The 24163-nt window shown below is 58.7% G+C and overlaps 4 protein-coding genes across 4 annotated transcripts; all 4 read right to left on the reverse strand.

Moving 5' to 3' along the window:
- Positions 1-8209: 8209 nt before the first annotated feature.
- On the reverse strand, positions 8210-10168 carry LSCM1_01377 (uncharacterized protein; the record flags this gene model as incomplete). Its single annotated transcript, XM_067318995.1, has 1 exon — positions 8210-10168. One exon carries the CDS (start codon positions 10166-10168, stop codon positions 8210-8212), a length of 1959 nt encoding a protein of 652 aa, XP_067176274.1.
- A 1309-nt stretch (positions 10169-11477) lies between these two features.
- LSCM1_01378 (uncharacterized protein) lies at positions 11478-13388 on the reverse strand (the record flags this gene model as incomplete). The annotated part of the gene is made up of 1 exon (XM_067318996.1): positions 11478-13388. One exon carries the CDS (start codon positions 13386-13388, stop codon positions 11478-11480), a length of 1911 nt encoding a protein of 636 aa, XP_067176275.1.
- A 1944-nt stretch (positions 13389-15332) lies between these two features.
- On the reverse strand, positions 15333-17120 carry LSCM1_01379 (uncharacterized protein; the record flags this gene model as incomplete). Its single annotated transcript, XM_067318997.1, has 1 exon — positions 15333-17120. One exon carries the CDS (start codon positions 17118-17120, stop codon positions 15333-15335), a length of 1788 nt encoding a protein of 595 aa, XP_067176276.1.
- Positions 17121-21440: 4320 nt separating this feature from the next.
- Positions 21441-22376, reverse strand: LSCM1_01380 (uncharacterized protein; the record flags this gene model as incomplete). Its single annotated transcript, XM_067318998.1, has 1 exon — positions 21441-22376. The coding sequence occupies one exon, from the start codon at positions 22374-22376 to the stop codon at positions 21441-21443; it is 936 nt and encodes a 311-aa protein (XP_067176277.1).
- Positions 22377-24163: the final 1787 nt, after the last annotated feature.

A 24163-nucleotide genomic window follows, 5' to 3' on the forward strand; every position in this document is an offset into this window, starting at 1 on the left:
GCTTGTTGTAGTTGCGAAAGGCGACGCCTTCCTTCATGCAGAGGACCTCCTCGGCGAAGTGGTGCACATAACCCTTCACTCCGTCCGTAGTGAAGCTGAGAGACGTGAGCGCGTCGAAGGAGTGGCTTACTCGCTCCAGCGTGGTGCCAAGTTCTTTCATAAGCAGCATCATCTTGATCATGTCAGCGCTAAAGGACTTGATGGCAGCACTAATGGCCCGCATGTCGTCTAACTGACGCGGATGACTGAAGTCGTGCTGCATCGACATGATGGACGAGGCGGCGAAGCCAAGCTGTCTATAAGATGCCGAAGCTGCGGTAGAGAGGACAGCGTGGAGGAGAGGAGAGAGGAGGAGGCACATACAGCAGACAGAATCGATGATCAGCAAAGGCAAGGTAACGGACGAGGCGTCTTCGAGGCGTTTGCGTCACGGGCTGCAGACCAAGTGATCCGCCGTGTGTGGCCGACGCAGAGCCACGCGTGAGCGGGGGCACTGTCCCCCTTCAACAGCGAGGGCATACGAGTCTTTTTGTATTTGTTTGAAAGCGGAATGCGGAGCCTCGTGAGAGCGGCAGGGGAAGTGGCCGCCCAGCCATCCATCAGCGCGCCCAATGCCATAAAGGAGCACCAGCAGCCACTTCGCAATGGGGCGTGCAGGCGGAACACCCAATCCGGTCACGGATATCTGTCACCCCTCCTCCCCCTCGAACCAAGCTGGAGGGCTCTTTGCGTGGGTCCATGAAGACGCATGGAGCTCGAGCAGCATCGAGAAAGTGACACCCGCGAGAATTGCCGCGAAGAGGCACCGAAGATGAGGGGACGAGACGAGGAGAACATCGCCGGCCTCCCCCGGCCTGCAGCACATTGGCGCTGTGGCACGTGGAGAAGGGAAAGGGCGAGAAGAGAACGTGCGTATGCCCGTGCCCCCGAACGAATCAGGAGAGAGAGACAGACATGTGGATGCTTATGCGTACTCATACGCCTAACACTATCAGGTTCAATTCCAATCGCCCTCTTTTCGCGCTGTGCGGCTCAGTTCTTCCACGCTACCCAAAGGGATCTGCACAGCGCTCCGCACGCCGGCTCAGCCGCCTGATCGCCATCTCCGCCCCCAGCTCTACGCGCACGCCGCTTGGTAGATGGCCTTGCAGCCGCTCCCATCATGCCGGTGAATAGTGCCTAGGACGGTGCGGAGGCTCTGCTCGTCGCATGAATGGTACAGAAGAGCGCGCCGTTACAGGCCGCTCTGACGCAGCGCCTTTCACGAGCCGACCCCAAAGCATTCATCGCAATCCACAGCCCCGACCCCCCCCTTCCACCTTACAGCGCAGCCGCTCTACCCTGCCCCCGCCAAAAGCGGCTCGGCATGGGCGTGGATAGAAAAGGGAGGGAAAGGGGCCGCTGGACACCTCCGGCACGCCGCGAGTCGAAAAGGGGACACAAGACTCCCTGAGACACCGCGCTGACTGGGAGGTGTGTTCCTGTGTGATGCGCGGAAACGGAGGCTAAAAAAAAGGCAGCGAAGCAGCAAAGACAACGGAGAGGTTGAGCAAGCGGATTTGACCCCGCATGCAAGCAGAGTACATCGGAGGATAGCGGGGACAGCGCAACAATAGAGGTCAGACGGCTAAAGACTAAAATGAAACAGAGGGTCAAAACTCAGAAAGGGTCAGTCGTACCATTTCGGTCCAGCAAAAAGGGGGGAGCGCATCGTCAGCTCGGCCATCGTGACTCGAGCACTCTTCCATTCTACGCATCACCGCCACAAGCGCTGCATCAACATAATACGCGGCAGATACTTGATTTTTTTACATCGGCGAAGGACCGTAGCTGTACTGGTGCAGCTGCCTCGCCAAATTGTCGCAGTGGCCTGACGGTGCCATTTCCTGGTTGTACATTGGCAGAGGCGGAGGCTGCTGCATAGCAGTCACGCACGGGGCGAGCGGTTGTGGGCTGTACTGCGGGCAGTGAGCTTCGCTGCGCTGTTCGGCGCAGATCGACTGCGGCAGCGGCTGCGGTGGAGGCGCTCCTTGAGGCTGCAATGGGATGGCCATTGCCAGCTCGCTGGGTGCCGACCTCCCAGCCGAGTCGAGGTCATCAGCAGATGCGACCTCCCTCGTCTTCGCAGCAGTGGCGTATTCCTCAAGAGCGCGCACAACGATGCTGCCGGGCTGCGGATCAGCGCCGAAGTCCACGGCCAGTACTTGCAGATGAAGCTCTGCCGAAGAGAGGCGGGTGCCCATGAGAGCGATCCACATGTCGCTCACTACGCCGCGGGTGAAGCCGTCCATAGAAAGTACATAGACGCCGATGAGGTCGCCTACAATGACGTTGTCTGTCCACAGCTCGAACAGCACCGGGGCGCTGTCGCCGACGGCTTCCTGAAACCGGAAAACTTCATTCCAGATGGGGCTGACGACGTTGCTGGCCACCTTTGTTCTGAACTGGACTTGCTTCTCTTTGTGGCCTCCCATACGCATCTTCACGTACAGGCCGGTGGCGCCAAGTGTGCCGGCATCGCCGACGTTTCGGGCTCCGCAGACACGCACCTCCAGACGGCCCATTGAGTAACGCGCCTATCTCTGCTTATTGCAGCTGTGGGGAGTGGATCACGAAAAGAGCTGAAAGGTTAAGCAGTCGCCTGTAGATAAGGCGTGTGCGGCTCACAGACCCGCGTGGCGCCGCTGGAAGGAGTTGGAGTGGGGTGGACGTGTGCAAACGGAATGGTGCACCTTTATCATTTCTGCGCTGCGGTTGGTGCGAAGGGCGAGCCCCCCCCCCAACGGAGAACTCCAAAGAAAAGGCGAGCGAGAAAGGCGAGAGAGTGTCAAAGAGCCCTCAGCAGCTGCGGCGTATTGGCAGGTCACAGCGAAGGTGAGAGGGGAAAAGGTCTCAGGGCTGGATCGCTGTCGCTCAACGCTACCGCAGCGCTTGGCGGCCACACCGCAGAGAGGATGCACCTACCGCCCCTTCCCCCTACCCGCTGCCGCGCCCATCACGCAGACCCGATTCTTCTCCGAGGTGGTGCACGGGGAGAGGTCTATCCGCCACGCGCACATGCTTTGGGCGTTGGAAGGCAGGACGGCTCAGGCGCCAAGTGCAGCAATAGGCTATGCGAAAAGGTAGCAGACGCCCATGACACCAGAGTGAAGGAGAGAGAGAGAGAAAGCGGAGACGAAGGCGACACCGAAGGATCGAACCAAAGCGCCGCACCGCATTCGCAGCACCGCCAAGTCGCCGATGGTGTACCACGAAGATGGGCGACACACTCGCGGAGGTCAAAGTTGGTGAGAATAGAGGACAAGGTCGAGGGGGCGTATTTCGGTATATATATATATATATTACTATAGTCATAGAGCGTGTGGGTCCTTCTTCCACAATACCGAGGCGCCGAGCATAAAAAAATGATGGCGAGGGAGCAATGAGAAGGTCGAGGCGACACGGCATGGAAGACGGAAGCTGTATGGACGCGCTCGCGTCTGTGCGCGTGGTGTTGGGGGACGGATGACTTCGCACATGTAAACCTGTAGACGGGAGAAACAGGACACCAGATGCTCCCTCTCCCTCTCTTTCTATATATATAAATATATGCGCTCCTGCCATTATTGTCTGCTCCCCCCTCTTCACCCGCTTCCGATGCGCTGTCACGCCGCGGATATCCACACCTTCGCTCACATATAGGGAGGGATACCATAGGCCATCTGCACCGGGCGCGACTGCACCGAGGCAGGACCGTACACCGGGGGTGGAGGAGGACCACCAACGTACGGCGGGCGCTGCAGTGGCTGCGGGGTGCCGTACACGGACTGCTGCGGCGGTGGCGCGCCATAGCCGTATCCTTGGGGCTGCGGTCGCTGTGGCGGCAGGGAAGCACCGTAGCCGTAGCTCTGTGCTTGTAGCGAAGCAGGGTACCCATACTGGCCTTGCGGCATCACCGCACCTGAAGCACCGTACACCACCGGGCGTGGTGGTCCTAGAGCGGGCAAGTATGACTGCAGTGCAGTTGCCGGCGCTGGCACCGAGTACGTGCTTGGAGGACGGCACGTCTGGCTCGGCGGCGGCGGCGGAGGCGGCGCACCATTCTGCTCTAGCGATGCGGTGACTAAGTCGCCAGGCGCCGGATCCCGGCCAAAATCCACGGCGAGGGCACGCACGTGCAGCTCCGAGCATGAAGCTTTCGTGCCATCGAGAATCACCCAGGTGTCCAGAACGACGCCGCGGGTGAGGCCGTTGAGAGAGAGGCGGTACGTGCCGAGGAGGTCGTCCACAAGAATGTTGCTATTCCACAGCTCGAACAGCACTTGCGTCGAGTCGACGTCAGCCACGTTAAACTTGAAGAGCTCATTCCAGGTGGGGTGGAGGGAGTCCTCAATGACGCGGGTCTTGTAGCTGGCGTGCGACTTCTTAGTGCCGCCCAGCTTCACCTTGACGTACGGGTCGGGCTTGCCGACCCTCTGCAGGTTTGCCACGTTGCGGGCGCTGCAGACCTGCACCTCAAGGCGGCCCATTATTAAGGAGAGAGGCCGAACAAGAGTAAAGGAAGTGATGTGCACCACGAAAAAAGGCCCACGGCGAGCGTGAAGGGTGAAGCCTGCGCCAGAGAACGGCGGCGCTCCTCACTTTCTGGAGATGGCGAGGGCGCGGCTCACAAGAGCGGAGCAGCATTGGGGCAGATGAGGACGCGTGAGAGAGAGGGGGAGGGAGAAAAGCGAAAGAGAGGCCTCACACACAGTGGGAGGAGGGGGGAGGAAGGTGTAAAATAAATACGGCATGCACAGACTAAAGAGAGCAATAAGAGGGGCGAGAGAGCGCCGCGGTCGACAAACAGGCCGATCCCTTCAACTTCTTCCCCTCACCGCAGCATGCCAAGAAGCTGCTGCGCAGTAGATGCTAACGAGCACACGTGACTTCCTCGAGGTCAGCAGATTAGGCAAGTAGCAGCGCCAGCGAGCGTGAGCGCTTCCATCAAAGGCTGAGAAGACGACAGGGGAGGGGAGAGGGGGGCAAGGCGCGCGTGAAGGGGGGGTCTGGACACGAAAACACGTTGCGTGCGTTTCGTTCGTGAACATCAGCGGCAGAGCGCCGGCACCGATAAGAAGAGCAGACGCCACAGACGGGTAAAAATTTAAAAAAAAGAATTGCGAGGCGGGCAGGGCGAGAGAGGAGAAAGCCGCGCTGACAAACGCCGTGAGTAAAGATATGTGAGCAACTGAAGCGCGCATACGCAAAAAATCGAAGGGCGCATACGATTGAAGTCGTCCGGCAGCCCAAACGGCAGCAGCGGAGAGTGAAGAGGAGACGAAAGGAGACGCGAAACACAAACGAAGAGGACGCAGGCCGCAGGAAAGAGGGGCGGCGATCGTTCTGCCCTCCGTCTCTGAGCAAGGCACGTGACACCACTGGCCTCCGCCTCTGTGGGAAAGAGAGGGAGGTGGGGGAGGTGTGCGTGTGTGGGAAAGGGCTCCACGAAGGTGATCTCACACTGACAAGCAGTGTGGTTGAAGGCGGCTTCAAACAATACAGCGTCCGAAAGGGCAAAGGCATGCGCTCAGGGGCGGTGTCGGCTGTTCAGTCCATGACGTGAGCAGACGCCAAAAAAGCAAAAACAAAAAGGGAAAGCAGCCGGAGAGGCGATGCGGGTGTGGTGAGGGCAGCGAAAATGCGCTGCAAGTCACGGTGGGTCATGAACGAATGGTAACACCAAAAAAAAGAAAACAGAAGAGAGTAGAGAAGCGATGGGATCGCTTTCGCCTTGAGCACCATTGTGTCTGCTCACCGACCTTCTCTTCAGAGATTCCCTGACCGATTTGATAGTCCTTGGCCAGCCAAGTGCGGCTCACCGCGTATCATGAGCATAGGTGGATCAGGTAGGGGAAGAGGGATGGAGGAAGGAACAAAAAAACAGCAGAGCTTTTACACCGCAGCACTGCTCGGGCCATTAATGCCTCCCCCTCCTTGCGGAACTCGCGCGATCTACCGCCGGCCCATATTCAAGTCAGAGACTTAAATGCGCACGTGCACTTGACAGTTGCCGAGATGCTTCTCTAATAGGGCCAAGCCCATCTCTGTTGCGTTCCCTCTGCGCATTTTACTCACTGATGCTGCTGATTTTCAGAGAGCCGCATCGTTTCCGGTAGCGGCACGATCGACTCTCAGCACGATATACTTGCTGTTATAGGCGGTGGCGTCAACGTCCCCGACCTCCTCTCATACTGTCTGCGAGGGCATCGCGGCCCAGCGAGTGCTGAACGACTTCGCTGCTGGAGTGATGCGTGGTCGTCAACGTTTGGGCATACGAAGGGCCGTCGCCGCGCGCGCATATCTCCGAAACCTTAAAAAGAGATGTCCACTGAAGGGCTCCGATCTGCTGCACTGTGCCGCGTGGTCGACTTGTGGCATCGCCGCGCATGTGGAAAACGATGCGCGACTGCATACGGTGGGAAAGCGGGGTGCGACATACGCATAGGAGCACATTGGTAGAGAGAGGGGAGGAGCCTGAGGTGTTCAGGGAGTAGCGAGCAGGAAGCCGGCGGCGGAGGCGCTGAGGGACCATTGCGTGTCTGTAAGCGTGCGTGCCACGAGCGCACTCATGAAAGGATTCACGCTCCCGTCCGCACCCCCCCGAAGATGCTGTGCACGGGGGCGCGCCACTGAGGGGGGAAGGGAGTGCGGTTGCTTTTTTTTCTCTTCTTGTCTGGTGCCGTTTGAAGCACAGTTATTTTGACGGCGAATAAGCACCTACGCACCTATGCGCTGTCCCAACGGCAAACAGCCGGAAGGGAAGGGGGGCCCATCCACGAGTAACAGCACTCAGGATAGTGTCCCCTCCCCCCTTCGCCCCTCTTCACACGCCACCCGGGAAAGCCGACCTCTGGAGAGGGAAGCCGAAGAAAAAAAACGCTACAAAGGGAAAAAAGCACGCCACCACAGTCAGAGAGGGATGAGTCGGTCGCCTCAGCCGCGACACTTTGCTTCCCCTCTGCACGTGCACACAACCGTCATCAGCTACAAAGAACGGAAAGGAGAGGCGATTGACAGAACAGTGCGAGACACGGGAGAGGGGACGGGCGGTACGGAGGGAGGGTGGGGAGGGGGGTAAAAGCAACGCGAACAGAGGCCGCAAAAGAAAAAAGTCTCAAGAGAAGAGACGTCGCCGGCCACAGGCGGAGAAGAGTGAGAAGAAAAATCAGCACCGCACACCCTCACACATTCAGATACGGACACCAGAGAATAAAAGGAGGTGACACGGCAGGCAAAACAGGGGAGCATCTGCAGGGATGCATAGTGGAAGGCAAGGGAAGGGCGCGGTACGTGGGCGATCCACAGCATGCACCGTTCACTATCCACGCATGACATGCAGACACACATATTTGCGAGCGGCTGTGTGTATGAGTGTGTCTGTCTGTGTCCGTGCCAGTGCCAGTGCGTGTCTGAGTATTTTCTTCGAAGCAGAGTTGTTTCAGAGGAACAGGCAAATAGGTGCAATCAAAGATAATATATATATAAAGGGAGTATATAAGTCATTGTGCCACTCAGCGAAGGTCAGTGACAAGGGAGAGTGACGTACCAATCACAGAGCCGCCAGGGGTCTTCAGCGCATGGAAGCCGCGGTAGCAGCAACGCCGGCCGCCTCCACGAGAAGCGGAGGCCGAGAGTCGGGGATATGCAACTGAAGGACAGATAAAGAGAAGACTACAGGGGGAGAGGGGTGACTAACTGACAGAAAAACGTACAGCTCCGCGCCTCTCTCAACGCCCCCCCCCACCACTGCCGCGACCACTGCATCCCTTTTTTGTGCTCTCGCACGCGCCTTTTTGTTCAGTCCCTCACAAAAGGAGCACAGCAGATAGCTGCCAGAGCATGTCAACGTCGCCCGCCAGAGGATGGTGGAGTGGTGGTGAGAGTGTGTGCATGTGTGTGAAGAGGTCATCTACGAAACGGCCGCAAAGAGACACTGCGTCGCCATGGCGAAGCGTTTGAGTCGCTAATTCTCCCTCTTTTTTGTCTTCTTATTTGCTTGCGACCGCTACGAACGTGCCACGCTCGCCATCTTCAGGCATACACACAGATACACACACACACACGCGCGGACAGCAGGACGACATCAGAGGCGGAGAGAGGCGCAGCACACCAATCCGCGCCACGATGGCTACGGAGATGATCCACCAAGCCATCTGCTTAAAACAAAAAAAGTGCGAGAGAGCGTTTTCTAAAAGAAGCTGCCGCTGATGGCCTTCGTCGTCATCAGTAGCTTGGCGATCAGGAACAGCGCGTACAGCACCGCAATCATGATAAAGATGGTAAAGACGAGCAGTGGCAAAGTTGTCATCTGTACTTGACCCCAGAGAGCGTAATAGCAGCCCGTTTTCGAGTCGTTCACGCCAGGGCACGTGCTGCATACATTCGGGTCGAACGAGTTATTACTGAGCCCGCAGCCCCTAAAGAACCCGGAGCAGTTGTAGCGCTCGTAGAAGGCGCACAGCTCATATGGCTGGTGGGTTGCCATGTGATCGTAAATCGCGCGATTGGTCATGCGACTCAGGGCAATCATGATGCACATGATGCAACAGGCCAGGGAGCCGATGGTGAACACAACGTGCAGCACCATGCGCACGAGGTTTCGACGAAGCGGCACATGTACCACAATGGCGTGCAGAATATTAGCGATGCCGGCGATGCCCCAGACAATGATAGCTGCTGCAAAGAACATCACGAAGCCTTGCGCAAACGTTATGATGAGCGTGTCCCTCGTCGTGCTCATCATCACGCTCAGGTAAATGGCGAAGGCGACGGTGAGCAACATAATAAACGCAGCGGCGATGAAGGTGCTCTGTGGTATGCTGGTGAGGTACAAAATGCCGGTGTTCGAGAAGAGGCCAGACGGCGCGCGATACTGCCGCACCGCCTGCACTCGCTGCTGCTCGCGGATGCGCGTTCGCTTCTTCTCCTTCTCGATGGCGCGGTCGGTCTTGAGCAGGCCCACAAGCTCCTCGTGCACCAGCCGGCTCACCAGCTCACGGTCCACGCTCGGCCACGCACAGCGGGCAGAGAGGTACGCATATAGCGGCACCTGGCGCGGGTTGTTGCCCTCGCTCGTGTGCACCAGGTAGCGGCGCACGAACATGCGCAGGTGCTGCATGTCGCCAATGTGCTTCGCAGGGTCCTGGAAGAGCGAGTAGAAGCTGCTACGCGGGTCGCGGCCGAATTCGACCTCGTGGATGCTCTTGCGCAGGAACGTGACGTACGGGATCGGGCCGAAGGATCCGTCGAATGTGCGGAAGCGTCGGATCCCCATCACGCGATGGGCCGCCGTGGTGCCATCGGCACCGACATCTGCCGATAATTCATCGGGCCGCGACAGACGCTCTGCTTGGTCTTGGTGATGGGCTACTGCGCTGCTGTCCTCTGCCATCGCGGTCAGCGGCACCGCGGGGGCCAAACCACCGGCGGGATTGAGGGCACACAGCCGAGTCGAGTCTTCTGTGCTCGTAAGCTCTCCATCCTCGCCTACGCCCACCTCGCCATCCGCAGAGTATCCGTGCACCGATAGCCCGCCATAGAGAGACTGACCAGGCTGCGTTGGGGATGTGACCGCGCTGCTCCCACGAGGCGCAGTCTGAATCGTGAAGGGTGAGCGCGGCGTTGCCCGCTGGTGACGCGGTGGTGAGTGATCGGCGTACTGCAGGTTCACGACAGCCGGCCTGCCCTTAACGAGGCGCTGCTCCCGCGACTTGTACTCTTTGAAGTCGGCTCGCGTATAGCGATTCACATGCATCAAAGTCACCGTCGTCGCGGTGACCATAGCCACCAGCCCGGTGTAATAGTACGGGGCCGGTGTGCCACCGTCGATCGACTGCTTCACGCACAAACTTACGCACCGCCCAGTCAGCTTCAACTCCGGTGCCGCCATCGCCGGGAGATTCTCAATGGGGCGCTCCTCATGGATGATGATGCGCGCCACAAGCTCCTCAATCGGTTTTCTCCTTGTGCCCGACTCTGCGCCGGGGTGCTCATATGGAGCCATCACATCGCTACCTTCCCTTTCCTGCGTGCTGATCGGCTCTCGCTGCGCCTGTGACGCAGGGGAATCGTCGCGTGGAGCGATGCTGCCGCTCCGACTGTGAGGCCGAAAGACCGGCTGTTCTTCGTATTCCTCGCGTGTGGGCATGCCGGCCAACTCGATGTCGCAGAGGTGACGAGCAGGATGATGTTAGAGAAAGTGCTTACTAGACAGCGTTCGCCCTGGAAGCGCGCTTGGCATGAGACAGAGGGTGTGGGGCATCAAATTACGTCAATGTACGGGCACGAATGGAAAAAAAGAGGAACGACGGCAGAGAAGTGAGAGAGCGGCGTTGGCGGAAGGGGGGTTGGTCACTGTTGAGTGTGTTACAGGCCATGGTGCAGGCCCGTCGTGCTCCTTCCTTTTCTTCTGTTTTTTTTTCGTGGTAAGAGGGCATCGGACGGGAGAGAGAGAGACGCGGCAGGCGGTCTCCATCGCTCACAGACATCAATGCGTAAAACGGAGCGGGTTCGGGTGCAACACACACCGCCACCACCAGCTGATGAGTGTTGATCGTATCATAGGCCCTCGTCCTCGAGCGAACCGCCACACAGCTACGCGAGGAAAACTCAAGACATGAGCCCCATATGCATATGGGCATAGCGTCTGGTGGGGCACGCGCAGTACTGCACTTCATGAGAGGAGAAGAGGCATGGCAAACAAAAAATATACTCAGAAACCGATCGATGCCGCCACAGGAAGAGGGGGAGGAAGGAAGAGCGCGAGGCGTCTCGCCATCAATCAGCAAACATGGGCGGCAGGGGTAGTTGGGGGAGGGGGGCAAGGAGGGGGAGTAAGCGGAGGTGAAGAGCGAGTGCGTTCACAAGAGAGGAGGGGGGTGTTAAAAGAGACAACAACAAAACGAGAACATGGAAGGTGCACAACGTAACGCGAAGGCACCCGATCAGACAGCGATTTCGCCCCCCCCCCCTTCACCCTAAGGGGAGAGGAGAGGGGGTGGGGGAAGGAGGGGGGAAATACGATTCGTGCGTCCCGCCAAAACGGAGACGACCTCGAAGTCTTCCGTGGAAGTGTTGGGGTGGGCGGAGAGCAAAAAATGTGAGAGCGTCAGGACAGATGTGCTGCGGGACGACACGCGAAAGCGACGAGCAGAAGCGATTTTCTTTCCACATGGGGTCGCGCAAGAAGGGGTAAAAAATACGAAAAGGGGGGCAAAGGCGGCATCCCTTGCGGCAGCGCAGCCGGTCAGCCATCGAGTGAGCCTCTGTGGAGCCCTTTCTGTGTCTTCGCAAAGCGGAAGACTCCTACCATGACACGTCAAGAGCGACAGCGGCAATGCCCCTATGCCTACATATATAAATACATCAACACTTCCGACTAAGCAGAAGGATGGAGCGGCCGACGATACAGGCCGTGTGACGGCGCCTGTCGGTGTCTCGAGTCGAGATCAGTGCCGTCATGCGACCCTGCCCATCACCGCCTCTACAAACAGAAGCAACTTGACAACAAGGTACGCCGCGTACAACGTGGTAGCCAGGATGCAACAGCTAAGGACGAGGAGGGGAGAAGAGACAATCCTAACCTGACTCCGTAGCGATGCGTAGCAGCTTGTGCCCGTTACTGGCATGCTGGGACACCAGCTACACAGGTGCGAGTAGTTCTTCTCGGACTCGCACGACGTCAAGAAACCGGTACACAAATGCCGTTCGTAGAAGGAGCAGAGATGCCCCTCCTGGTGGTCGACCATGAGACCGTAAAGAGCGTCATCTTGCAGGTTCGAAGTGAGAACGAGAATGGTGATGATACAGCATCCGATAGATGCTAGCGTCAGCGCGATTCGCACAACGATTCGTGCGATGTTGTCATAGAGGGGAACATGAACGGCGACAGCGTGCGCGATAATCGCGACACCCGACATCGTCCACACCGTGAGAGAAGCGATGAAGAGCCCCCTCAGTTTGATCACAAAGCTGACAACGATGGCGTCGAGGGAGAGGCCCAGCAGCAAACCGAGACAGCCACCAAACAGCAGGTTGAAGAATAGTACAACGACGCCGGCCCAAAACGAGCTCTGCGGTATGCTGGTGAGGTACAAAATGCCGGTGCTCGAGAAGAGGCCAGACGGCGCGCGATACTGCCGCACCGCCTGCACTCGCTGCTGCTCGCGGATGCGCGTTCGCTTCTTCTCCTCCTCGATGGCGCGGTCGGTCTTGAGCAGGCCCACAAGCTCCTCGTGCACCAGCCGGCTCACCAGCTCACGGTCCACGCTCGGCCACGCACAGCGGGCAGAGAGGTACGCATATAGCGGCACCTGGCGCGGGTTGTTGCCCTCGCTCGTGTGCACCAGGTAGCGGCGCACGAACATGCGCAGGTGCTGCATGTCGCCAATGTGCTTCGCAGGGTCCTGGAAGAGCGAGTAGAAGCTGCTACGCGGGTCGCGGCCGAATTCGACCTCGTGGATGCTCTTGCGCAGGAACGTGACGTACGGGATCGGGCCGAAGGATCCGTCGAATGTGCGGAAGCGGCGGTGGCGCACTGCTCGCGGCGACGAGCGGGAGCCTTCCCGATGTGCAGCGGCGGCGCTCGTTTCACTCGTCGGCTCGTGCGCTTCTTGACGCCAACCCGATGCAATACTATCGAGCTCATCCTCTGTTACGAGTCCCACAGCTGGAGCAAGACTACCGGAGACGAGCAACTCATGTAGTGCCGGGCGGCGGTTTGTGCCTGTACACCCACGGTGTTGTGCGAAAATCACCGCACCTTTCTCAGGGAAACCGTAGAAAAAGGCACCGTTATCCGATGCAGGTTCACGGAGGTGAGTCGTTCTGCGCATCTCTTCCAAAAAGAGTGCACCAAGCTTATTGGTTATGAGACAGCTGTCACTGTCCGAGAAAGCGTCCTCGTTCTTCTTCAGGAGCTCTTCCCGACACTTGTACCCCTTGATGTCGTCACTCGTGTACCTGTTGGCGTGCATCAAGGTCACAGTGGTGGCCGTCACGGCGGCCACAAGTCCGGTATAGTGGTAGGAAGTGCCTAGCCGACCCTTTTTTGTCGCCTTCACTCGAAAGGACACGCAGCAGCCAATCATCTTCAGCTCTGAGGAAGCTATCACCGGCAGATGTTCGATAGGGCGCGCGTCATGGACGGCAATACGCACCATCGCATCTCCCATGTGCGCGGGTAGCTCGGCTGTCGTGCTTCTGTCTGCGATCTCGCCCTGAGCTGCATGAGCCCGACGTTCATGGTCATCCATGCAGTACGCACTTATCGGCTCCCGAAGGGCCCGTGCTTGTGGAGAGTCGTTTCGAGCACGACTGTCGCTTGTCGGCGCACGGATCCCAAAGGCAGACTCTTCCTCCATGCTCATCCGTGATGATGGGAAGAAAACTGCTACGCCCTCCTTCGCCGCCACTCTCGCCCAATCGTTGCTACATCAGCCGGCGGAGCAGGCGAGCGAATTCGGAGATGCGGTAAAAAAAAGATGAGGAGTGGAGGACAAGTGTGCAGCCACGCGAGAGAAAAAAAAAGCACAGAGGCGAGAGTGCGGACGCGAAAGCAGCAGCGCACTCCACTGCGACAAGAGGCAGCTTTCAAAGCAAAGCGCAGGGGGTCCCCTGAAAGGGCAAGACGCAAGGGAGCAGGAGATCTCATGGGCACGATGCTCGCCTCCTTTGCTGTGCGCGCCGCCGCCGCTGCCGCTGCTGCTGCTGCCGTCCCCCCCTCATTGATTTTCTGTTTTCTCTTCGACACAAGTGCGAGAATCCGCAGCGACGCGCAATAGGCGCTGCACACTCCCGAGCAGATCCTGCGACGCCTGGACGGGCCGAATCCCACCGTTGCCTAATTTGGCTGCACGCACCGCTGGTCGGGAAGAAAAAGAGCGCGCTTCAGCTCTGGCTTTGAAGGTTTCCTCGCGTGGGCCAGGATGAGGACTAAGGGGCTGCACAGGACAGAAATACTTGTAATTTACGCGATCAGCTGCAACAGTAACCGATGCGAGGCATGCACGCACGTATTGAAGTGACATGCACGACCAACGTGCGCCGCGTACCTGAAGCAATAGAGGGGAAGAGGTGTAAAGAGAGGGGAGAACTGAGGCAAACAAAAAAAGAGGTGATGAAGAGAGCGCAGATCAACGCAAGAGACGGCAGAGAGAGGGGGAGGGACAGTGAGAGCGCACTAACGAGAAGAAAAGGGACGAGAAACCATGTACACACGCAAAAAAAACTGCAGAAAAATAGGCGACACTTGTCATCGTTCCGCTTTGCTGCGTATTGCGCGTTAAGGAGTCAGCGGCGCCAGCGACAACTCACACCCACGGATGAGGAGGAGAGGCAGTGCTGGCGAGAGAGAGACAGAAATCGTCGACGCCACTCACTGCCAGCACGCTATACAGGCGCCGCGTCAAGCCGCGTCGGAAGAGCGAAACAAGAAAAGGTGTGGAGAAAACAGGGAGGGAGGAAGGAGAGCGGATTCGATATCGCACTGAAAGAGACACACGGATAAAAGGCGAAAGGTGCAGTTGGAGAAAAGAGGAGGAGGGGGGCGGCAGTGAGGGAGAGCACGCGATCCGTGACGGTGTTCGAGAACGGCAAAGAGGAGGCACGAGCGATAAACGAGAGCGATAGGAAAAAACAACAACACACCCGCTATAGAGCGGCCTGCCGATGATCGACGTTGCCCTTCGCCACATCAACAGGCGAAGGCAGAGAGCGTTGGGCGCACCTGCCACCAGAAACAACCACGTCACTCGAAAACGAAATTGCAAAATAAAAAGAAAAACAGTTCTTGGTCGACGCCGCACGCGAGAGAGGGCGAAGATACACTCACAACCAGAGAGCGCCCTCTTCCTCTCACTCTCCTGCCAGCCACTCGACTCGGTACGCAAATAGATGCGGTCGTGAAGTCTTATCTCTCTCCCTCTCTTCGCCAGTGTTGATGTATCACGCCGGGAGCCTTTCACAACGGTCAAACCATGTCCAGGCGATATGGGCAAGAGTGCCGAAGAGAACCAGAGGCGAAAGAAGACGCCCAGAAGCAGTGATCCCAGAGGAGCCAGCTGCATCAAATAGAGCAGAGGCACTCTCACATAAACTGGACACGAATAACGCCACCAGAATAACGCCTCTGTCGGTTTAAGGAAGAAAAAAACAGAAGGGATTACTCGAGTCGAGCGAGTACACCGATCCACGATCTGCGCGTATCTCTTCGTCGACTCCTCTCCGCCTGGTGAAAGAGAAGCCTGGCGGTCATGACCGGGGACAATAATAGCCACGCAAGGGCCCGATGCACGCCCTTTGGCGCGCAGAGGTCAGCGAGCAGAGGAGCCTAATTCCGGCATACGGCCACTCATCGACTCTGCTAGCCGAAACTGCCTCCACAGCGAAAAGAAGGAGTACAGTACGACGAGTCCAATAAGGATAGAGAGCGTCAACAGGGGAGCCACCACCAGCCCTAAGCGCCTCCACACAAACTCAAAGCACCTCTTGTACGGGAACATGACAGCACACAGGCTCTTGCACATGGGACCAGTCCTGCTCGCACAGCCCTCAAAGAGCCCGGAGCATTCGTACTTGAGATAAAAAGAGCAAATATCGCTTTCAGCGGTTCCAGACATGAACGCATAGATGTTGCTATTCTGGAGGTGCTCGACCGTTACCACTACCACCATGATCGTACACGCAACAGCGCCAGTGAACCAAATACTGCTAATCATCAGTGTCTCTACTGGAGGCCGGAGGGAAGAGCGCGATGACAAGTTGTGTAGGATTGTGCACAGGCCCGCTGCCAGCCACACCAGAACAGCCAGAATGTAGTAGCCGAGCAACTTTACCGAGTACTGTACTATGAGTGGGTCACCGAGCACGCTCAGCACCACACCGAGATGAATCACAAATGCAGCGATAAGAAGAAGAACACCAACGCCGACGAAGCACGACAGCTGGACAGCGTTCCTCAGGTGCCGAATCGCCCTACGCGACAAGAGCAACTCTGAGGATTGGTGGTTCACAGGGGCCCCGCCAGGAGCCCCTCGATGACGCGTTCGCTTCTTCTCCTCCTCGATGGCGCGGTCGGTCTTGAGCAGGCCCACAAGCTCCTCGTGCACCAGCCGGCTCACCAGCTCACGGTCCACGCTCGGCCACGCACAGCGGGCAGAGAGGTACGCATATAGCGGCACCTGGCGCGGGTTGTTGCCCTCGCTCGTGTGCACCAGGTAGCGGCGCACGAACATGCGCAGGTGCTGCATGTCGCCAATGTGCTTCGCAGGGTCCTGGAAGAGCGAGTAGAAGCTGCTACGCGGGTCGCGGCCGAATTCGACCTCGTGGATGCTCTTGCGCAGGAACGTGACGTACGGGATCGGGCCGAAGGATCCGTCGAATGTGCGGAAGCGGCGGTGGCGCACTGCTCGCGGCGACGAGCGGGAGCCTTCCCGATGTGCAGCGGCGGCGCTCGTTTCACTCGTCGGCTCGTGCGCTTCTTGACGCCAACCCGATGCAATACTATCGAGCTCATCCTCTGTTACGAGTCCCACAGCTGGAGCAAGACTGCCAGCGGCGTCAACGGGGCCGGAGATTGTCATGTCACTCATGTCAGCGAGTTCATGATTGTCACCAACTCTGATTTCGCGCCCTGCATTGCAGTCGTGAGACTCCCGTTCGAACTCGCAGTCGCTGCGGTGCCCTACCGCAGCGCGTAGGCCGTGCCCCATCCTTCCGATGTTGTCTTCTCTCGAGAGGTATGACTTGTAGTCCGCGTGTGAGTACCGAATGACGTGTCGGAGTGTGACAGCTGCGAGGGACACGCTGGCCACGAGTCCAGTGTAGTGGAACATCTTGGTGACTCCCTCGACCCTCTGCCGGGCGCAGAGGGAGACACAGCAGCCAATCAGCATCAGCTCAGGCGCCGCCATCGGCGGCAAATTCTCGATAGGGCGATCTTCATGGATGATCACGCGGTCCAGCACTTCGCGCATGGAAGACTTCAGGATGCCGCCTTTCCCGACAGCACTCGCGTTGGCATGCGTCTCACCGCCGTATTCGGTAGCACGCGCGGTTCCACGCTCCTCCGCGGCCGCGACAACTTCGAGTGGGTTTGCCATAGGGCGTATGAAAACGGTCCTTGTCTCCTCCTCGATGGGTGAGACCCCTTCGTTGTTGCCCAAGGAGGTCATCTCCGGTAACGAGCGACGAGGTCGCCCTGCCGTTTTTCTTGTTGTTTTAGGCGTAACACTTACGTCACGTACGACGGCATGGGCAAGAGACAATGTTTCGGAAGAGGACAGACAGAGAGAGAGTAAAGAACTGTTTGGCGAGCGATCCGTCGTGTTGTCCCAGTTGAGTCACAGACGCATTCCACGACGTGCGCACACGAGCGGCCATAGCTCACCCGCCTCTCTCTCGGGAATGCGGGCGAGCTCAAGGAGGCAGCGGGCCACCCTCAGGAAAACGCTCCCCGAGGCCGTGCAGTCTGTGTGTCCGCCGTGCCTGAACGCTCGTGCGCGCAGCGGTCCCGATTTTTCGCATCCCTCAGCATATCTCGGTACCACGTCACTGTCTGAAGATAGGGAGAGAGGCTCGCTGCCATCCTGCTCTCTTGCGGCCGATATCAACGGGGACGTGGCTGCGCGGCCGGCCCGCAGTGTCTGCCTCAGCTAGCGAGAGGCTCCTATGCGTCTGTGAAAGCAGAGGAATCCTGCCCTCTCCGCCGCCCGCACGCCCTTGACAGTGCTATGTTGGCATGGAGAAAGGAATCTGTGAACAGACGTGTGTTTGCACAGAAGGACACTATATTCTGTGCGGTAGAAGCCGTACGCGTGCAGTGAAAGGACAGCCGCAGACTCCCGGAGAGGGCGGGAAGCACATCAGCGCTGGTGTCGTACACTCACTGGCGTGACTAGGCAGTCCAATTATTTTATGAAGTAGAGCACGCTTGTGGACTCGAGCGCTTCGCCGCCGTCGCAGAGTACATCGAATACAACGCCGGCTCGGAGGCTCTTATGTATATATATATATATACCTACTGGGGGAAGCAGGGAGAGGAGGGACGGGGGTGACACAGCGCTGATAGTGTCACTGGCTTTAGCACTATCCCTGCGCCCCACGTTGCTGCGGCAGGTATCCAACAGTGTGGAATGGTTGCCGTGCGCAGTAGGCACCAACAAAGGCTTTTGGCCGCCCTGTCGGCTCAACAGTCATGCTCTTCGTGATGGGGAACGGCTGCACCCGTGTGCGCTTCTTCTCCGCGTGTTGCGCCGTACACTACGCCTCGGGGAAAGGGATGTGCTCCTAGCGTCCGAGACGGCAGACGAGCTCGCTGAGCCACGCAGTGGGCGACGGCGTCTCTGACACGGCCCATTTCAAAATCGTGCCAGCTCAGTTCTTGCACTGCAGTACATAAGGTCGAAAGCCCACCGGAAATAACAGCTGCACGCCGAGGGCTTGCAACGCGAGTATGCGTCCCCCAATGCGACGCGTTACTTCCTCATGCCCCGCAGCAGGGCTGGTGTTACGCGCCAGAAGGTGAGAGGGCCAGGAGGCGAGCAGCAGCTCCGCGTGCGCTGCTGCGTCTCCGGTCATCAAGTTTCCCTTGCAGTATTCCGGGCACCAGCCCTATCGCTCCATACGCAGCGAAGTCGCTGCAGGTAAGGAGGTAGCATTCTCTTGACGGCATGCCGACGTATATAACGGGATGACGCCGCATCGCTGCATCTCCAGACCTCATGGCTGCCTGGTTTGCGACGCGTGGCCTCAGCGGGGCAAAGGGGAGGGGGGCGGGGACCACGCCACCTGATAGTCGTCGCTAGAAGACCACTGACTTTCCTTTTTCTGGAGAGTCCGCAGATAGCTCGCCAGAAAAAGTCACGCTGAGGCGTGCACGACCACAGCGCACGAAGGGGTCGTGTGCAAGCGGAGTCTCGGGAGGAGAGAGGAACAATGCTCACACATTCCTACCGAAGCTGCCGAGTCTTTGCGACAGCAGCGTCAACAGACATGCACGGCCTCTCCACGTCACACACGTACAGCAGCGCCCCGGCCTGAGTGCGGAGTGCCAAAGGCAGATGCCGCGCAGCAGCGCTGTGGGGTGGAGGGGCCGTCGATTGGGGTCCTTTAAGGGGTCTCGGTTGCCTGCGCGCTGTGGGGTGCCCACTAGAGCTGCGGCCGCCTTGACGTGAGAGTGCTGAGAGGCCTTCCTGCAGTTTTCTGGCGCTTTCCCACCGCGTCGCGGCCACGAAAAGCAGCGTTCATTTCATCAGGGCAGAGTAGAGAGAGCCGAGAAGCTACCTTCAATGGCCCCCACGCGTTCGAGAGGACGGCCCTCCGCTCGGCTAGTCACGCCGTGGGCTACCCCACTGCCTTGCGAGGTGTCCTGCGCTACTGGGAGCTGGAGGGATGCCCGGCACCAGAAGCCCGGGGTAGCGATCCACTTACAAGCTTGTGCGCGCCGCAGACGGTGTTCGGTGACGGTCATGTCGCACACCCGACCGCGCACACTGTGATTAAAAGGGCTCTCATCTCCACTAAATGCTCCAGCGTCGGGTGCTTTGCCGCCCTCCCCCCTCCCGCACCCCCGCACCTGGAAGCGAATGGCAATGTTCATGGCATGGCACTCCTGTCCGCGGAGAATGCGGGCAGTGTCAGCGCATCAGCAATGAAGGCGCGGTACAGTTCGAGGGCCGCGGTGAGCACCACACCTGACGAGCCCCCTACGAGGAAGAAGCGAAGCAGGCCTCGGGTCTATCCTTGTGGGACACGCCCCACCCCAACTCGAGCGTCGCCCACTTCATCCTGAGGAGGCGCGTGCGGGCGCGGCCACCTTCTTGGAAATTGAAGCTCCTCCGGAAATGATGCGCGCCTGCGTTGAGCCGCTCGTGAGCTGTGATCTGCCGGGTCGAATATCAAAGTGCAGCTCGCTAAACCGGAATTTGCTCCCGTACCTGAGCGGCGCTGAGCTGCTATGCGAAGCAGCACGACCAAAGGAGTACACGATGGAGCGTCGTGCGGAGGGGTGGAGGGGGGGTGCAAGCCAGTCAGCAGCGGCCAGAAATGATTCCCAACTGCTCGCGCTGCCGCCGCGAGACTCTTTACTCGCTCAACTGTCCCACATAGGTGGTCGGTGTCAAAGGGTGGCACGAGGCAGGAGCATCATGAGGCCGAACAGGCCTCCGCAGAGGGCTCACGGTGCCGCTCATTTCACCCAGCAGATAGGCGATGCCCTGCGCTGTCCCCACCCATAAGCGCTCTCTCGCTGTATGGCCGTGGGTCCGCATACACATAACGACGGCGGATTCCCCACACACACACACACGCATAGACGCACACGTACGCAAACAGAAGTAGAGGGGAACACAACTCTGAGTGCGGAGAGGACGCACGCAGGGAAGCTGAGCGGGTTGGATAGAGAAGACGCTCCGAGTGCGACCATTAAACCCCTCAAGAAGCTTTCCGGGCAGACAGCAGCAGAAAAAAAACGGTCACGTGCGGGTACAGGATTCGCAGAAGAGTGCGCGAGCAAGCATCCCTACATCTCTTCAAGCCAGCACCCAAAAATATAAACCTCCCATTGGCGCGCTAGGGAGAGGTAGGAGAGGGGAGGCCGGATGAAAGACATGAGGACTACAGCTCAGCGGAAGCCCGTTCACGTGCTTACTACGGAGTGCCGGGTGGAGTAAGAGCCTTTGCAGAGGTGACGACAAAGAAAAAGTGGACAACGCCCTGGAAGCGGCTGGGTGGGCGGGGGAAAAGTGGATGCAACAGCGACACACACAGCAGGACGCTTTCCCGCAGCGGGTCACCTCGAGGAGCGCGTGGACTGCGCCGGGGCCACCCTGTTGTCTTGTGCTTTCCGCTTTCCTTTACCTCGTGTGTGTGTGTGGGGGGGGGGGAGGGTGAGCAGCTGCGCGTGAGGGCGCGCGCCTCAGCATGGCGAAGGCTGAGCCATGCGCAGTGCGCCCCTCTCAAGGTAGCGTTCCTTATGCTTCGTGCACGTGGCAGTGCCGCTGCCGCACTCCGTGGCAAACGGCTTCCCTCAACGAACACGCATCGGAGAACGGCGCGGAAAGAAGAAAAGGGTGGCCTGCCTGAGGGTACAGGGCCCTGCACACGTACTCACTCCACCCACATGTAAAATGAAAGGTAGGGAAAGAGCCGTGCGGTGAGTTCGCCGTGAGGTTGTCTCCCAAATGCTCCCTCATAGAGCACTCAACTCCGTCGTGCAGTGACGTGAAATCACGTGGAGAGCCATCCCCTCCTCGAACAACGAGGAAAGAAAAGAGGCAAACGAGCGAAGAGGGGGAGAGAGAGACGCGTCAGATTCACACGCCAGCACGGCCATCAGCCGCCACCAAGAGGGTATACAGGCAGCAATGATAAGCGAAGTCCAACGCAAAAGACTGCCTACCATGCAGCACCACGGCAGGAGACTACAGGGGCTGCATGTAGACAATGACATCCCCGCCTTCCCCATTTACGAAAGTTCTTCCGAAGTAGGAGTAGTGGTCCTGCATGTTCTCTTTCGAGCTGCCCGCGATGCACTCCGGGTCTTCCTTGCCTACGCTGTCTTCACACACGCGACAGTTTTCGGGGTCGTCATCGGCGCAGTAGACCTCATGCGGAACATGCTGAAAGTCTTCGTTGCCGCCCAGGAACATCTGTGGTACAGGATCGTGGCCACTTCTTATCCGAAAATGGGCACCCCGCGAGAGCATCCCGGCAGCCCACTCGGCAAAGCCGCGATTGCCGACGAGAGGCATGCCAAAGGTGTAGAGCGATACAACGGGCTTTGACACAAAACACACGCGGTTCACGTGTGTCTGCAGGTCGACAGCCGCCAGCTGCGCGAGCGCCGCGCCAAAGGAGTGGCCCGTTACGAGAATATCATAGCCGGGATTCATCTTCAGGTCACTGACTACTGCAGCGCGGACGGCGCGGCGGAGGCCGAAGTAGCTCGTTTGGAAGCTCGCGTGCACCTGGCAGTCGGACCCGCAGCCGGATGTGGCATCGTACAAGACAGGGTCCAGGCGCCACACCATAAGCCATTCTGGCCTCGCTGAAGACCCACGAAGGGATACCACGACCTGTGCGTTACTGTCGTCCACGCCTACGTAGGCAAGATCATCGCTGTCGCCCTCGCTCCTCAGAACCGCTGTCACCTTGAACAGCGGGTTCGCCTCGCAACTGCTCCCGCACCTCCAGCTCGCGATGTCGTCGACATCAGCGTACGTCGCATTCGCGTACTGCAGCGATCGTCTTGCGTCTGCAGGCGAGTACTCCCCAGGCAGCACTACAGATTGTGCGCCGCCGCACACAAAAAACAGCGCCACCGTGCAGACGAGAAATCTAAAGGAGCAGACCAACATGCTTCTCAGCAAAACAAAAACGCACGCAGCTGCACTCGTAGGGCGCTCATGCTATCGCGCTCGCTGTGAATGGAGATGGGCAACCGGTGGAGAGCAGCTGACAGGCTCCGCAGAGAAGAACATAAACACAAGAGACGAGGGCAAGGGCGAGAAAGGGGTATCCACCCGGGTCGAAGGTCAGGAGACCTGACATCGTCATCAGATAGGAGACAGGCAGCGTCAGTACGGAGCGTCATTATCATCGGGCCACACACACGCACACACGCCTTCTGCGTTGCAGTTGGTCAACAGTCCCGAGGGTCGCGCACATACAGAAGCAGCCCCCGGAAGAGGAGCTGAGACAAACAAAAAAAAAATTACGCCCCGTAAGGTAGCGGAGAGGCAAAAGCGCGGCGTGTGCTGCGCCCTCTCCACCCACTTCGGCTCACGTCCTCCGCGTGAGCACAATCCCACTCTGAGGCCGATGTCGGCTCTCTCTCTGTGTTTCACCACGAAGCGTCTACCGAGCACGCTAGGAACATATCATATAAATATATACATCCGCTTAGCCACGCGGCAAACGAAGAAAAGAGGGAGAGAGGCTGAGAAACGACGTAAGAGTGCGAACGCGACCGACATCGGCTGACGATCACCTCGAAGGTCAGGAGGTGTCACGAGAGAAAACTGTGCGCGGCAGACTAAACACATAGGCGCACATTCGCATCTGCGCTGAAGAGAAAGCATAGAAAAGGGGAAAAAAGGGAAAAAAGGGAAAAAAGGGAAGCCGACACCGCGAGGAGGTGGGGGCCGTCGGTGAGCAGCAGCACCAGCGAGGCACACTTCGCGCATGCTGCTCGCCTCGCGCGACGACCACAGAGACGGACCCCCATCAACCCCACAATGGGTCCTTCCGCGCCACTGTCACTCTTGACGCGACAGCGCTGGCGGGCAGCTCTCCTAGCACCCCCCCTTGTGGGTGGGCAGTAACGTAGAAGAAGACATGGACCCATCGCCAGTGCACAACGAGCCTCACGGCACAGGCGACCCGCGCAGGGAGGAAATTAAAAACAAATAGGTGGCAGAGAAAAATACGCGAGCGAAGTGCGCGGCAGAAATAGAGAGAGAAAGAGAGGAGAGCGGCACCACGGCGCTGTGCGAGCATGGCACTCAGCTGCGAGGAGGCAAACTGACGACAGCGGACACCGCCTCGCACGCGTGTGATCGCCGACTTCTCCGCTCAAAGAAAATAAGGAAAGCGAAAGAGCTCCTCCAGCGGCGGGCCGAGTCGGGGCGCGTCGACTGAGCTTCCGGCGTCCACACACTTGCGATGCGACCCGGGCCGGCGGCAGCTGTGCCGAAAGAGCAGAGCAGATGACAGGCTCCACACTTGACCGCACGGAGAGAGCACACAAAGGAACGGTCGAACAATCGATCTGCGACGCAGAAGAAGAGAGGATGCGGTGCATAGGAAGAGGAAGAGGCGCAGGCAGATCGTGCGATGAAAAAGGCGGCCAAAAAGCGAAGGTGCTCTGCCCCCTCCCCCCCCTCACCCCCCGGGGGGGAGATGAGCGGTTCTGCACAACCGCGGCATCCTCTGGTCGGCAACAGAGGAAAACAAAACATGAAACCACACAGGAGAGAGCGCTGCTGCAGTCACCCATGTCCATCCGCACGTGGAGGAGGGAGTCTGTGAGGCCGCGGTTCGGCGAGGGAGACTTCGCCACGTGTGCGTGCGCAGATCAGGGGCCACCGACTCAGCACCCCTCCACCCTTTAGGCCGCGGCCCTAGGAGGAGAGAAGGCAACGCC

This window comes from Leishmania martiniquensis, chromosome 31 (genome assembly GCF_017916325.1).
Source record: "Leishmania martiniquensis isolate LSCM1 chromosome 31, whole genome shotgun sequence".
Taxonomy (NCBI): domain Eukaryota; phylum Euglenozoa; class Kinetoplastea; order Trypanosomatida; family Trypanosomatidae; genus Leishmania; species Leishmania martiniquensis.